Source organism: Oculina patagonica, chromosome 1 (assembly GCF_052425735.1).
Source record: "Oculina patagonica isolate OP01 chromosome 1, crgOcupat, whole genome shotgun sequence".
NCBI lineage: Eukaryota > Metazoa > Cnidaria > Anthozoa > Scleractinia > Oculinidae > Oculina > Oculina patagonica.
In genome coordinates this window covers 20096132-20112211 of record NC_135758.1, presented here as the reverse complement: position 1 = coordinate 20112211, position 16080 = coordinate 20096132, and the positions used below count along the sequence as shown (strand labels likewise).

Below are 16080 nucleotides of genomic sequence, written 5' to 3'. Positions count from 1 at the left end.
CAGTTTTTGCCGTTTATAAATATATTTGCCTTTTGGTGCCACGGATTGTTAATACTGTATTTAATTGAACATAAGTTGATTTCCAACACAGCACAATCTATTTAACAAATAGATTCAATTTTGCCGTGCGTCTGTTCAGTAATAGATTACAGATGACGTGAAAATGTGGTATGGACAAAAACGTGGCCCACGAGCCGCTAGGCGAGTGGGTCACTGATGTTCATACCTCAATTTGACGTCTTCTGTGATCTATAGCTGAACAGACCCAAGGCAAAATGGAACCTATTTGTTTTATACAATAACACAAGACTTCAGCACACTTCAGTGTGAGCAATGCCGCTACCGGTGAGCTAAGTTGTTTTCATTTCACGATAAAGTTCAGTGCCGTAACCACGAAACACTGTTAAACCGATTAAATAAACAGAAAAATGGAAAATTGAAAGTCAATGAACAAAAACCTTTATTCCATTTGGAAAGTTGTTCAAATCTGTAAGCCTTAACCTGGCATCGTCCAACTGTAGAACATCGGTCAAACACTTTCATACAGATTTCGATAATTTCTCGAATAATTCACTGCCTTCTTCAAGCTTGTTTAGCCCAGTTAAATGCTTCGAGAGGTGAGCGATGCTTAGCGTATTATTGCTCACTGTAGATTTGTAATTAAGAGTGAACTTTTTTTGCTTTGTTGTGACCCCGCGAGTTTGAAAAACTTTGCCGACAACTCTGATTTGGACTATGAACTCTGGTCACGTGCGCGAGTCACACCACCCCGTGACATCATTTGTGCGTCTGTACTCTAATAGATGACAGGCATCAACCAATCACAATGCGCGCAATAACCCGGCTATTGTATAAATGACTATAGATTTATGTATGAAGCCTTTGAGTATCTCCTCGAATGAATAGATACCGTGCATTCCATTGTGGCATAGAGTTTTCATATGACGTCACGGCAGCCATATTGATGTTACAAAACAAAGAAACGGCGGCCATATTGGTGTAGAAAGCAACTTCTCCGGGAATTAAACTCTATCTTTATGCAAAAATCGTCTTTTGTTTTAGTTAACCAATATGGCCGCTGGTCACGTGAGTGAAAATGCTCTATAGGCAGCACATCTAATACAGTCAACTCTTACTATAACCGACACCTTCGGGACCACAGTTTGGTGTCCGTATTGGAGAAAGTCCGAGCGGGGCACGTGTGTTGGATCGATCTACAGCTGCCTTTTATGTCAAACACACGATGGCAGTGGCTGTCCAATTAACTCTGGGTATTGTGTCATACAAGGGGCTTGTTTTAGCTTGTTTTAATTTTCCTTTTACCTCAAGGAATGTGACAGCACAAACAACAATCAGTGGACAAACAACGACAACTTGCCGTGCAGTGACAATAACCCGAAGACAAAAGGTGATCGCTGTGTGAGGGGCACGTGTGTTGGATCTATCTACAGCTGCCTTTCATGCCAAACACAGGATGGCAGTGGCTGTCCAGTCAACTCTGGGTATTGTGTCATACAGGGGACTTGTTTTAGTCACAAGGCAAAAAATCCAAACAATCCTTGTCAGGTTAGAACAATCAGCAACATTTAAAAAAAAATTAAAAGAAAGAAAATAAATAAGTGACATGTACATACCTTTCCATTATAATGCAGGAAAAATTTGAAATTGCTAACTGATGTTCCTTTCACCTCAAGGAATGTGACAGCACAAATAACCAACAGTGGACAAATAACGACAACTTGCCGTGCAGTGACAATAACCCGAAGACAAAAGGTGATCGCTGTGTGAGGGGCACGTGTGTTGGATCGATCTACAGCTGCCTTTCATGTCAAACACACGATGGCAGTGGCGTGTCCAATCAACTCTGGGTATTGCGTCATACAGGGGACTTGTTTTAGCCACAAGGCAAAAAATCCAAACAATCCATGTCAGGTTAGAGCAATCAGCAATACTATAAAGAATTAATTAAAGGAAAAAAGATATGAATTGCGCTTATATGCCTTTCCATGAAAATGTAGGAAAAATTTGAAATTGCTAACTAATTTCCTTTTATGTTCCTTTCACCGCAAGGAATGTGACAGTACAAACAAACAAACAGTGGACAAACAACGACAACTTGCCGTGCAGTGACAATAACTCGAAAACAAAAGGTGATCGCTGTGTGCGGGGCACGTGTGTTGGATCGATCTACAGCTGCCTTCCCTGTCAAACACACGATGGCAGTGGCTGTCCAATCAACTCTGGGTATTGCGTCATACAGCGGACTTGTTTTAGTCACAAGGCAAAAAATCCAAACAATCCTTGTCAGGTTAGAATAATCAGCAACATTATAAAAAAATTAAAAGAAAGAAAATAAACAAGTGACATGAACATACCTTCCCATCATAATGCAGGAAAAATTTGAAATTGCTAACTGATGTTCCTTTCACCTCAAGGAATGTGACAGCACAAACAACAAACAGTGGACAAATAACGACAACTTCCCGTGCAGTGACCATAACCCGAAGACAAGAGGTGATCGCTGTGTGAGGGGCACGTGTGTTGGATCGATCTACAGCTGCCTTTCATGTCAAACACACGATGGCAGTGGCTGTCCAATCAACTCTGGGTATTGCGTCATACAGGGGACTTGTTTTAGCCACAAGGCAAAAAATCCAAACAATCCTTGTCAGGTTAGAATAATGAACAATATTTTATGTTGGATCGAACGATGGCACGATCGATGGCACGTGTGAGAAAAAATTAAAATTGCTAACTGATGTTTGTTTCACCTCAAGGAATGTGACAGCACAAACAACAATCAGTGGACAAACAACAACAACTTGCCATGCAGCGACAAAAACCCGAAGACAAGAGGTGATCGCTGTGTGAGGGGCACGTGTGTTGGATCGATCTACAGCTGCCTTTCATGTCAAACACACGATGGCAGTGGCTGTCCAATCAACTCTGGGTATTGCGTCATACAAGGGACTTGTTTTATTCACAAGGCAAAAAATCCAAACAATCCATGTCAGGTTAGAACAATCAAACAAATGTATACCCATCTAAAGATTAAAATAAGTAAGAAAATTAATATTTAAATCGATAAGCAAACAACGCGCGGACGAAGAGGCGGGAAAAAGCCAACAAACAAATGAATGAATTTCTAATAGGTGCGGTGTTCAAGAAATACATGCCCTAAAGGTAGGTAACTAAAATTGCTTTCTTTTCAAGGAGTGTGACAGTATCAACAACAATCAGTGGACAAACAATAACAACTTGCCGTGCAATGACAACAACCTGACGACAAAAGGTGATCGCTGCATGAGCGGCGCGTGTGTTGGCACGCCCTACAGCTGCCTTTCATGTGAAACACACGACGGCAGTGGCTGTCCAATCAAATCTGGATACTGCATTATACAGCAAAGCAGCCAGAGGACTTGTTTTGCAAAGAATCAGTATAAATCTGGAAATCCCTGTCAGGTTTGTAGAGAAATAAGCATATTAAGGCCGTGAATGGAGTGCAAATTTATAATCATCATAAGACATGAAGACAGGCTTTATTAATTTGCATTGCATGAATTATTTGTACGATGGCTCATACTGTATTCAATTTTCTTTTTGCGTTGCAGATATGTGATCCAAGTAGCAGCATTAGCACGTGGTCAGACCGTGATGGCGTGGCATGCGACGATGGTAACAAGTGCACACGTGGTGACACGTGTCGCAGTGGCCAGTGCACAGCAACCCCTTTCTGGTGCAACTCGGTGTGTCAGTACTGTAATGGTCATAACTGCAGTCTGAAAACAGGATTTGGATTTGTGAAAAACAACTGCACCTGTAGAATTAATGGTGAGTTTGATCTTGCCTGTACATACGTCATTGGAAACCCAGAGTCAGATTATTAACTACTAATCCGGCGCGAATAGTAGTCAAGTAATGACTGTTGTCACTGTGTACCTCTCTATCGAAGTAATTAAAAAGACCTTTTCAAAATATGGCTCCTGGGTTGGCTGACAGGAATAGCAAAATATGGTTCATGTTTCTGTTACCTGGCTGGATTAGCTTTTTTTCTATCGCTAGCAACATTTTCAGCTACGTTTACAGGTTAAAGCGGTAAATTTATTTCAATATAATTATAACATATTTTTGTTGTTTTCCTTGTTGTTGTTATTAAGCAAGGGTTCGTTGACGGCCCTTTTACGTGCAAAAACTTTTCAGTCTTGGTATGAAAACGAGTTTTTTTTCTTTTTAGGTCAGGACTATGCACACCAGACTGTAAATCCATCAAACCAGTGTCAGTGGTGTGACTTGTTAGATGCAGCAGCTCGTGTTAACAGCGAATGGACTAATCGTCCTACAGTCCCATGTGATGACCACGACAAATGTACCAAGCTGGATATGTGTGTGGCAGGAAGGTAAAAACTTTAGCTACTATCTTAGGGTCTTTATTGAGTAATTAAAACGGTAAAAGCCTCAATGCCTCTTAGATTCTTATCTTATCTCCAATACTAATTCTGTGCCAAGGCTTCAAAACGTACCTTTCAAAAACAATTTGAGGGGTCATTGCTTTCATAGGTCGAGACCCAAAACTGAAAGCACAATACGTGTTTTAGAGCAAGGTACCTAACCGCCCGCAAAAGTATAGACCTACCTCCTACAAAAATGTATTCGCTCAGAATACCAGAAATGGAAAGAGCATAATGATTTAGTAACAGTTCATTTTAATACCAGTGACGTTTTTAGTCTATAGATTTTTGATAGTTTAATGCGTCAGGAGGTGCTGGGAAGCAAATCTTTAAACATGGCAATTATTTGACATCTACAGTCTATTTCACTCTAATCATTTTATCGTACTCTCTACATTTCTTGTACTCTTGAGCTCGTGTTCGATCTCGTGGTTGGATCCAGTTTAGGTAGCTGGAGAGGGCCTATTGGGCTCCTGTCTAAGTAATAAGCTTGTGATAAAGTGGTAACTTGAATTCAAGACAAAAATAATTCTTCATTAAACCTTCAGTTGTAAAGGACAAGGCTACAGTTGTCAGTCCTCTTATCCCGCTTCAAGCTGCCTAAGAACTTCCGAATGTGTTGGTGATGGAACTTGCAGATATAAGATGAGGTCAAATGGGACTATATGTCGACCTGCTGTTGATAACTGTGATCAGCCAGAGAGGTACTTTATTGAATGACTGATGTCGAACTTAGGGCTAAACAAGACACGTTCACGAAAGCAGAAACCCACATGCATGTGTATATGTATTTGTAGATGCACTGCCATGAACTGAATAGATGCAAGCATTCCTACGTAAATATGATCACACGAAGTAACAAAGGAACTTTTTCTGGTTCTTTTTTTTGTACCGGACACAAACCAGGACGCATTGTTTTAGTACTGTTTTTTAGTCACTGTTTTTTGGTTCAGAAGTGTTTACAGTAAAACAACAGATGTGCGAAAATGATGTTGCTCAAAACATAATGAACAAACCGTTGCTCAGTTGTCAAAAGTTTACACTGATGTGCAGTAATGTTCTATACCTTCCAGTTTTTACTTAGATGCACCCTTGCATCCTATGCTCACACTTCAAACCAGTTATACATCTATTCAAAGCTGAGGTGCATTGCATACCTCATGTCTTCTTACTAAACTAAACAGCTTGCACTGCGTTTTTGAAATTGTCGCTAAGTTAATGAGTTGCGTGCAGTTGACGGAAGAGTTGTAATCTTACTTGTTTATAGCATAGCATGTCATGTTCTTTTCATCTGCTGCTACCAAGCAATTTTCATTTTTTTAAGGACCTTACTACCAATAGTAACACATCACTTAAAAATGTTTTGTCCCTTGTACGCGTGAAATTTAAACTTGTAGCGTGGTTGCCAGAGAAACGCTTCGAATCAAGCTACCTATTTTTGCTATTAAAACTAAACAAGTACTATTTTGTTTAGATTTCCTTTGATTTACACGATTTTTGTATACAAAAATTACACTGACACATTTATACAGCTCCTTTAATGACAAGTTAACCTGACAAACCATCATCATATTGCTCTTAAGGTGTGATGGTAGTCTTGGAACATGCCCTGCCGCAGTGGTCGATACAGTCGTCATTACAACCGGTATAGCTGAGATAATGGACCGGAATTTCCACTCACCTAGCTCCTACCAGTACAACACAGACAGAATTTTTCTGAGGATCTCTGGCTTCTCTGTATCATGCGGAACAGTTAAACTCAGATGGTTTGTTCTGCCAGGAAAGTCCGCTTGCTCGGATTCTTCCCTTGCTAACGGCACCCTGCCAAACGGCAACATACATCAGACACTAACTGGGCTGACTCTTCAAGATAACACTAGTTACAAAGTCGCCATTAGCGCATCGGACCTGAGAGACATAGTGCAGAAGCGTGTCTGTAGTTGCGTTATAGTAGTGGACGCAACCGAACCAACAGGTGGTTGGATCTATGATGGGCCTGCAGCTGACATAGATTACCAATCTTCAAAACTTTTTCAAGCAAACTGGGGAGGAGTGCAAACAAGACATGGTGTTGGCAAGTACGAGTGGAAACTGCTTCTTACCTCATATAAGAGCAATCAGACCACCGAGCTAACACCTTTTTCCAGCACAAATTTGAGCAAACATGCAAGTAAAATAATTAGCAATGTAACAGATGGTTCAAAATTGTTATTCGTCGTGCGATCTTACACGAAAGCAGGACTTTTTTCTGATCTCACCAGTGACGGAGTCATCGTTGATACCTCGCCGCCGCTACCTGCTGAAATATACGATGGTAGCACAGCTGGTATCGATCTTGAATACGCGAAATGGTCAGATACATTCAGTGCCAATTGGAATTCGTTTCACGACCCTCACTCACCTATCTCGCGATACATGTGGGCGATACAGATGCAAGGTACCGGCCTTAGCACCACGTATACGATCACAGGGCTTAATCGCTTTGCAAAATTTACTGGATTAAGTCTCGTCTCTGGAGAAAAGTACTGTGCAGTCGTAAGAGGCTATAATGAAGCAGGTCTTTTCGCCGAAGCTAAATCAGACTGTGTGCTAATTGACCACGATGCTCCACAAGGTGGCACGGTTAATGATGGATACGTCAGTGATGTAGACTACCAAGCGAATGACACCACGATAGTGGCCAACTGGAATGGTTTCACAGACGGGAAAAAGGGAAGTGGAATCGTAGAGTACAAGTACAAGATAACATCGGAGAATGGAAGCACAATTCTAAACTGGACACTTGCAGGAAATGCAACAAGCGTAACCCAAAATGGCTTGCCCTTGAAGAATAACACCAAGTATTTCGTTACAGTTGAAGCCATCGATGCTGTGGGTCTGAGCACTAATGTAACCAGTGATGGCGTTCTAATTGACACCAGTCATCCACTAGCAGCAGAGATTTATGATGGTCGTCATGCTGGTTCAGATTTGAAATACTCCTCATGGACCAACATGTTCAGCGCAAACTGGGAACCGTTCACTGATCCGCACTCTCCCATCTCAAAATACACTTGGGCTGTACAGCAGCTAAACGCTGGTTACATTACTTCATTTATTAACACTGGGCGTAATTTCTCTGCTACCGCAAGTAACATCAGTTTAGTTTCCAAAGAAACGTACTGCGCAGTTGTTAGAGGCTACAATGAAGCCGATCTCTACACCGAAGCTACATCAAACTGTGTGCTTATAGACCATGATGCTCCACAAGCTGGCACTGTTAACGATGGACAATTCAGTGATGTAGACTACCAATCAGAGGACACCATGATAGCAGCGAATTGGAATGGTTTCACAGATGGAAACAACGGCAGTGGAATTGTGGAGTACAGGTACAAGATAACCGAGGAGAATGGAGCCACAGTCGTTTCGTGGACATCTGCAGGAAATAGAACAGAAATGGCCCAAACCTGCCTTTCCTTAAAGAATAACACCAAGTATTTTGTTACAGTTAATGCCATAGATGCTGTGGGTCTAAGCACCAATGGAACCAGTGATGGCGTTCTGGTTGATACGAGTCACCCATTAGCGGCAAAGATTTATGATGGTAGTCAAGCTGGTTCAGACTTGAAATACTCCACATGGACCAACACGTTCAGCGCAAACTGGGAACCGTTTACAGATCCACACTCTCCCATTTCAAAATACACTTGGGCCGTACAGCAGCTAAACGCAGGCTACGTTTCTTCATTTATAAACACTGCACTTAAATGCTCAGCGACTGCAAGGAAACTCAATTTAATTTCCGGAGAAAAGTACTGTGCAGTTGTTAGAGGCTATAATGAAGCAGGTTTTTACACCGAAGCTAAATCAGACTGTGTGCTAATTGACCATGACGCTCCACAAGGTGGCACTGTTAATGATGGATACGTCAGTGATGTGGACTACCAAGCGAATGACACCACGATAGCGACGAACTGGAATGGTTTCACAGACGGGAAAAAGGGAAGTGGAATCGTAGAGTACAAGTATAAGATAACAGTCGAGAATGGAAGTACAGTTCTAAACTGGACATCTGCAGGCAATGCAACAAACATAACCAAAAGCGACTTGATATTGAAGAGTAACACCAAGTATTTCGTTACAGTTAAAGCCATCGACGCTGTGGGGCTGAGCACTGATGTAACAAGTGATGGCGTTCTAATTGACACCAGTCATCCATTAGCGGCAGAGATTTACGATGGTAGTCAAACTGGTTCAGACTTGAAATACTCCACATGGACCAACATGTTCAGCGCAAACTGGAAACCGTTTACTGATCCGCAATCTCGTATTTCAAAATACACTTGGACGGTTCAAAAGCTAAATAAAGGCTATCTATTTTCATTTACGTCTACTGGTTTTAACTGCTCTGCGACTGCAAGAAACCTAAATTTAGTCTCGGGAGAAAAGTACTGTGCAGTCGTTAGAGGCTACAATGGAGCGGGTTTGTACACCGAAGCTACATCAGACTGCATACTTATAGACCGCGATGCTCCACAGGGTGGAACTGTCAACGATGGATACGTCGGTGATGTAGACTACCAACTAGATGACACCATGATAGCAGTGAACTGGGATGGTTTCACAGATGGAAGCAAAGGAAGTGGAATTGTGGAATACAAATACAAGATAACAGACTGCAGTCGAAATGCAATTGTTCCCTTCACATCTGTTGGAAAAGAGACAAGGATAATTCACAGAGGGTTGTCTCTGAGGGTGGCTGAAAGATACTACGTGACTGTTAAGGCGATTGATGCTGTTGGTCTAAGCACTGACGTAGCTAGTGATGGTTTTATTTCCCCCGTAGGTAAGGACTATACAATAATGTAATTTTTCTTGTGATTCAATTTGTTTATTGTTACTTTTCACCATAACATTTTAACATGGATAACCGTTGTAATATTGTATCTTTATTACAATGTTTTTCCGTATGATTGTACAGAATTTTATTCTCCATTCAAACGTAATGCTATAAAATTATGTACACGGAATTGGTGCGCAAAAACAATACCAGAATGTTATAAATTTTATAACGTTTTGCTATTTCAACAGGGATAAAATTTCATCAATATGTCATGAAATTTTATACGGCAATTAATTATACATAAGTCTTATAGAAAGTTCTTTGGGGAACATTTATAACATTTTTATGTTTGAACAACATTAATGAGGAAAAACGTTATATTTCAGTTTCGATATAATGTCTTTCCATTTAAAAATGTATTATCTTAATGACATTGTTTAAAGTACAAGTATATGTCATTATGTCATTATTTGCTGAACATTTTGACTTCTCAATTCTTGTAGTTAAAACTGGCTTTTAGTTTGGCAAAAAAATGAATAGTAACTAATATAGTTTTTTTTATTATGTTGCTGTTAATACACCCTTGTTACTAACAGTTGTAGTGCGCTCTGTTCTTGCAGTTATTACTTTACAATGCAGCGGGAAAAAAAGTAAGAGATTCATCGTTTTAAAGTGCCCCTGTGATCAAATTTTTGATTTTTATTCTTTTACATTTTCGTGAACAATTAGAATTTCTTACTCACCTTGCCAAATTTCAATCTATTACGAACAGCAGAAGTCGTTTTATTATATCATTTATTCCAGAGAATTTACGGCCGCCATTAATATAATCAACCTTGTTCCAAGGCTTAGAGAAAGTGACGTCAAAGGCTCAAAAATACCTCATGGGTTGAAATTATAATAACAATCAGCATAGAAAATTGCACGAAAAACAAGTCCAAAGTTTTTGTTGCTTTTCGCGTGATTTTCAACACTTATTGTTATTATAATTTCAACCCGTGAGGTATTTTTGAGCCTTTGACGTCATTCTCTCAAAGCCTTGGAACAAGGCTGATTAATGGCGGCCGTAAATTCTCGGGGATAAATGTTAAAATAAAACGACTTCTGATGTTCGTAATGGATTGAAAATTGGCAAGATGAGTAAGAAGGTCTAATTGCACACGAAAATGTAAAAAAATGAAAATCAAAAATTTGATCACAGGGGCACTTTTTCTACTTAGTTGCAATTGTACAACGATCAGTCATGATCAGTGCATTCAACTTTCGTTTTTCTTTCAAGGTCTAAAGAAACTGATGTCACAGCCAGAAGTGTGGTAGTTGGTAGTTTTAAATTTCGTTTTCAATATGCACTTTCGTTTCCCAGACAAACTGACAATTTTATTATTTTCTCTACCTCATCTCTTCTCAAGTTATTCACAAACGAAGTTGTCTCAAAGCCCCAACAGCAGACTCCCGCTTAATGCAAGGAAGCCTCCTTCACTCTGACAACGATCAAGCCTTTCTATATAGTAAGGTAAGTGCAAACAAGTCCGTGGGCCGCGCTGGAGAAGTTTAGTGCCTAAATCGTTAACCTATTTTGTTCCTTACATTATATACGTCGTAAACCTTTCCCCTAAATTTTCCTTATATCTCTCCAGCTAAGAAAACAGTAACATTAAGGCGTTGATATTCAATTTAATATAAACAACTGAAGCTTTTGAACAAACACTACTGTCCAAATCCTGTAATTCAGTACCCCATTTATGGTAACCATTTAAGGCCCAGGTACCAACAAACTGTTTAACTCTCAGAGTCACACGCTCGGTCCATTTGGGTGGCTTTAATTTAATTTAATCCTACTGTTTTATTTTTCAACAATTTTCAAACTGAAATTTGGGGTTTTTAATAAATTATGATCTTCAATAGTCATTATTTGTGGTCATGTATCTTTGCAGTTTTCGGTCGGTCTATTGCTTGGATTCTTTCTTTTCTTTCTTTCTTTTTCTTTCTTTCTTTCTTTTTTTCTTTATTTCTTTCTTTCTTTCTTTCTATTTGATCCACAGGTTTCGTGTCCCAATGCTGGTAATTGGCTCAACTTCCTTGGCTTCACTTCTTTACGAAAACAATTACAAAAAGAGTAAAGTCCTCTAGATCAAGCATCGCCTATATGTGACTGGAGCAAATCAGTTTGTAAAATGGATGGACAATCACGTTTGATGCTTTTAGGAGTGCGCCGCCGCATAAGTTACATCAGGAATAATGGACTCCAGGTTACATCTGATCTACTTCGATTTCTACAAAGGAACTTTGGAACTTTTAAGAAAAAAAATCTGCTTAAATTGTACCTGACTTTGTCATTAAAGAAGGACGTTGTTATTTTCCGTGGAAATTAAGAAAAATAATTGGAAGACAAAAAGTCGTATTTGCATTTGTTCTGTAGCACAGCAACGATAACAGGTCGTTTCTCGCTATTAAAATTTTGTCATATTATGCAAGGCGCAGTTGCTCAAAGGGTGGATAACGCTATCTACCAGATAAATCGCTATCCAGTGGATAACTGTCATACATAACCTACTCCGCTATCCACCGGATAGTGATTTATCCGGTGGAACAACAGGGGCCAGGGGTAAATCCTAGCTCCACTGAAACTTCTGTAGGGTCTCCACCAGCTGAATGGTAGTCCACTTGTTTCACTATCGTTCAGAGAACTCGATTTTTTTTCCAGCTTTTTTGCTGGTGTGTCTTGTGGTATTGACTGAAAAATGTCTTCTTTCTCGTGATACCGTCAACTTTCTCTAAAACGGACACCGTCGGGACCGGCTCCAACTGTCCATTTTAGAGAGGTGTCCGATTAAAGGGGAGTTTAGTTACAGTAAAATCATTGGAGAACGGCAGAAACGGGACCAACACTAGGTGTCCGTCTTATAGAGGTGTACATCTTATAGAGGTGCCCGTTAACAGAGAGTTGACTGTACGCATGAACGGAACATCTCATATCTCTATTTTCCAGCTCATTAGTACTCAATGCAGCACACATCAGCTGTGGTCAAGACAAATGTCACCTACGTTTGTTGTTGTATGTTACAATTTTGGAAAAGACGACTGTAAATAAATACGACTGTAAATAAATATGTGAACTGATGTTATCTTGAATGTCGTGAAGCTTATCGCTCATAAATTCTCGTCGCGAGACAATCGACAATTTGTAGATATTTTCTTTTTGATTATTTGCATGATGACTTCAGTTTTTGGATCGTGCCCCCTTACAAGTAGCCTCCTACGAAACACTTTTTTTAAATAAATTTGTTATGTGTCTGGTGGAATCCTATCTCGTTGAAAATCTTTACATGTAAAGATGCCCTCAGTTGCAATATTTAAGTAACAGATACTACCTTATTATAGGAAATTAACGCTCGTGTTAATTAAGGACCATTAGGGTATTTGAAATTAACGCATTGGAGGGAAACTTACTCCTGAATAAAGGAAATTAACGTGGAAGAGGAGGACAATTTTCAAAGTGAAGCAAATTAATGCGATGAAAGGACCCTAGTCAGCCTTTGCCATTATCGATGCCATCGAAATTATGAAAACTGTATGGCAAAGCGAAATCTTATTGTTTTGCTGAAAGTTGTGCTACTGGAAGTCTATTAAAATACCTTAAGCAGTTTGATAGTGATCTCTTTCGTTAAAACACGCTCCGCGCAAAATATGATAACTTTCGTATGTAAAAAAAAAACAAAGGCGTGGCTGACTAGGCTCCTCTAATTAACACAAGCAGGCTTAGTTTAGTTTTTCATAAGAAGTTGATGTGGCAGATGTTGACATGCCCTTTGAAAGCAGGCATGAATTGGAAATATCGCAAACAATATACCTGTAGGATTTTACGTTGCAAAATCGAAATACAGTTTGCAGAAAAGAGAAAGTCAACTATGTCTAGACTGCAATTTGGAAATTAAGATCGCGGAAATTAACGCTTCATATAATTAATGTCGAGGAAATTAACACAGACAAAAATTAACGCGAGTAAACTTAAGGTGGATTTTGCGCGAAAAAATTGAGACAATGTATGAACGACTAACGTACACGTTAACGCAAACTCCTTCATACATTGTTTATAATTTTTTTACGCACGTAAACGTACTTAAAAAAATACGCCTCAGTGGAAAACCACCTTTACTAGTAAATTTTTAAATTTGCGTTAATTTATTGAGCGTTAATTCCCTATAATAAGGTAACCCGCCACTTTGTTAGTTTTTTCACACCGCCGAAAATATATGCGCATGCGTAGTAGGTGCCTGTGTTGTTTTGGACGCGTATTTGGAAAACCGCGCGAAAGGCGAGGGATGGCCACGCGAGGGAAAAACGAGAAGGCTTCTCATTTTCCCCTCGCGTGGCCGTCTCGCGCCTTTCGCGTTTCCCAAACGCGCGCTCAAAAACTACACAGGTGCCTGCTACACAGGCTAAAATTATTTCTGGCCGCAGGCAGACAAATTCCCCGGGAAATGTGTAGTCAACCGGCCCCTACCCTACCACTTTAACATGGAAGTTTCCCTGGGTTTGTAACACAGGAACAGTTAAAATATGCTCGAGAACGAGTGCTTCAGTTGAACCAAACTGTTAAGCTAGCTTAAAGTCTGAGTAACATTGGAATCCAAATGAAAATGAACTACATTGAACTGTATAAATATAGCTGACCTATACAGATCAAATGCACTAAATCATGTACAAATGTGTGTACATTTTTGGAACGGCATATGAAGATCAATGAAGATGGTTGAGGCGCCCGAATCACACAAGTCATTCGCCTCTCTACCATACATTAAAGGCGTAACAGAACCTCTGACCCGTGTTCTCAAAAAGCACCATATCACAGTAGTAAACAAACCACTGACCACCCTCCAACAACAGTTCCCGGCCCCAAAATTTCGACCTTCTTTGGATTCGCAGACAAACGTTGTCTATAAAATTCCTTGTGCTGAGTGTTCATGGTGTTACATTGGTGAGACTGGTAGAGCCTTCAACACCAGGAAAAAAGAACACCTGAGAAATGTTAAAAACGCAGCAAAAGGTCCAAGAATTGTCAATCACGTCTGGTCCAATAATCACGCGATTGACTTTGAAAATGCATCTGTCATTGACAAAGGCGGCTTTAGAACAAGAAAAACGTTGGAAGCGTGGCATTCGAAGCTAACTCCCAATGCAGATAACAATTCTTGTCCTCTACCTGGACAGTACAACATTCTTTTTAACAAATATTCTTAGTTATTAGCATTTTTATTTCTCAACTTCACACTCTGAATTTTTTACCTTTTTACATTTTATCCGTCGAAGGCTGTAGTTCAGACAGCCGAAAGCTCGTATTTTTAAAGTTTTTTAGCCAGAGATCGTTTTCAAATTTTATAATATGTATTATCCTGGCTGCGGTCCTTCAATATTTTCACGTATCTACCAAATATCTTGACAAATTTTGTCTCTACCAAATTTTGAATTTGGCAATCGTGGACGCACTTGAAAACACCAAATTGTTTGAGAACCACAAAGTGTAAATCATGTTAAATCTGTACATCTTCGATAACTTTTCGTTTGCTGAAAACAGTCTTACTTTCCGGCCGATAGGAGCCGTATTTTTCGCTTTTAGTACAATTCAATAGTCTTGACTCGCCGCGCTTTCATTTTCAGCAGCGGTACTCGTACTCGGGCGGTTTGAAAATTGTGCCAAGCCAGGAGTACTTGTCGATACTTGTATACCGGAAGTGTAATGGAAAGAAGATCTGCGAGCCATATATATAGTTGTTGTATGGAGTTGATGGTCATTATAGTCGTTTCCGTTAGGACTCCATGTTCACAGCTCAATCGTCGAGAAAAATATTTTGGCGGACATATGCCTTGAAAAGCGAGATCAAATATACTTGTTTGACAAGAAGCAAAGAAACAAACTGTGTCTGACAATTACGTTTAAACTAAAAAATGTTGTGGTTAATCATCGTGGTAGAGTACAATAATAATAAAGTATTTTTCGTTTGTCTCACGACGTAGTGTCACTTGTGATGTAGATCGCGACGTTTCGACTGCACACTGCTAGTCTTCATCAGGCGATAAGGTCGACTGGTTGTGCTGAGTGTGGTGTGGTTGAAAACCAACCAATCACAGCGCAGCAGCGTGCTTTATAAGTTCACGCACAACCAGCCGACCTTATCGCCTGATGAAGACTAGCAGTATGCAGTCGAAACGTCGCGATCTACATCACAAGTGACACTACGTCGTGAGACAAACGAAAAATACTTTATTATTACGTTTAAACTGTACACCTTCGATAACCAGATATAACTCTTCTTTTATAAGAATACAGTTTTTCCGTCCCAGGCTGAATATTCTTATTTTTCTGCCGATTTTAGGCTGAAAATATTCTTGTGAACATTCTTAAGGCTAGTTCTCATATGATCGCCCCGATCGTCTCTGTCACCTCTGTCGCTTCAGAAAGTTTGCTTGCGATCGGGGCGATCATATGAGAACATCACAGAGACGTCTGCGACGATCGGGGCGATCGCGATCGCTTCAATCGCCCGTGTTCTATCCGGGCGATCGGTCGCAGACTGCGGCGATCGCGAACGATTATATGAGAACTACTGCCACAGAGGGAGACGATCGAGGCGATCCAAACTGTCCCATGGTGCATCAGTATTACTCAGAACTACGTTTCCGTTTGGCCTGCCTTTCGCTTCTTCGCCGTAAAACGGCAATAACGAGAAGGTAGGAGGCCACGAATTTTGACTTTGCATCGAAGGCTGCCATAAGCGATATCGGAGTTTTGAAAAAACACACGTGCGT

At 40.1% G+C, this 16080-nt stretch overlaps 1 protein-coding gene across 2 annotated transcripts; it reads left to right on the top strand.

Moving 5' to 3' along the window:
* The first annotated feature begins 1700 nt into the window (after positions 1-1700).
* On the top strand, positions 1701-12360 carry LOC144661203 (uncharacterized). 2 transcript variants are annotated; one of them, XM_078521902.1, is made up of 10 exons: positions 1701-1932; positions 2071-2308; positions 2436-2672; positions 2778-3014; positions 3214-3462; positions 3612-3831; positions 4235-4397; positions 4997-5152; positions 6032-9276; positions 10683-12360. In XM_078521902.1, exons 1-10 carry the CDS (start codon positions 1826-1828, stop codon positions 10826-10828), a joined length of 4998 nt encoding a protein of 1665 aa, XP_078378028.1. In that variant the 5' UTR covers positions 1701-1825; the 3' UTR covers positions 10829-12360. The 2 variants fall into 2 exon arrangements, with proteins under 2 accessions (XP_078378028.1, XP_078378034.1); XM_078521908.1 differs by lacking the exon at positions 2778-3014.
* Positions 12361-16080: the final 3720 nt, after the last annotated feature.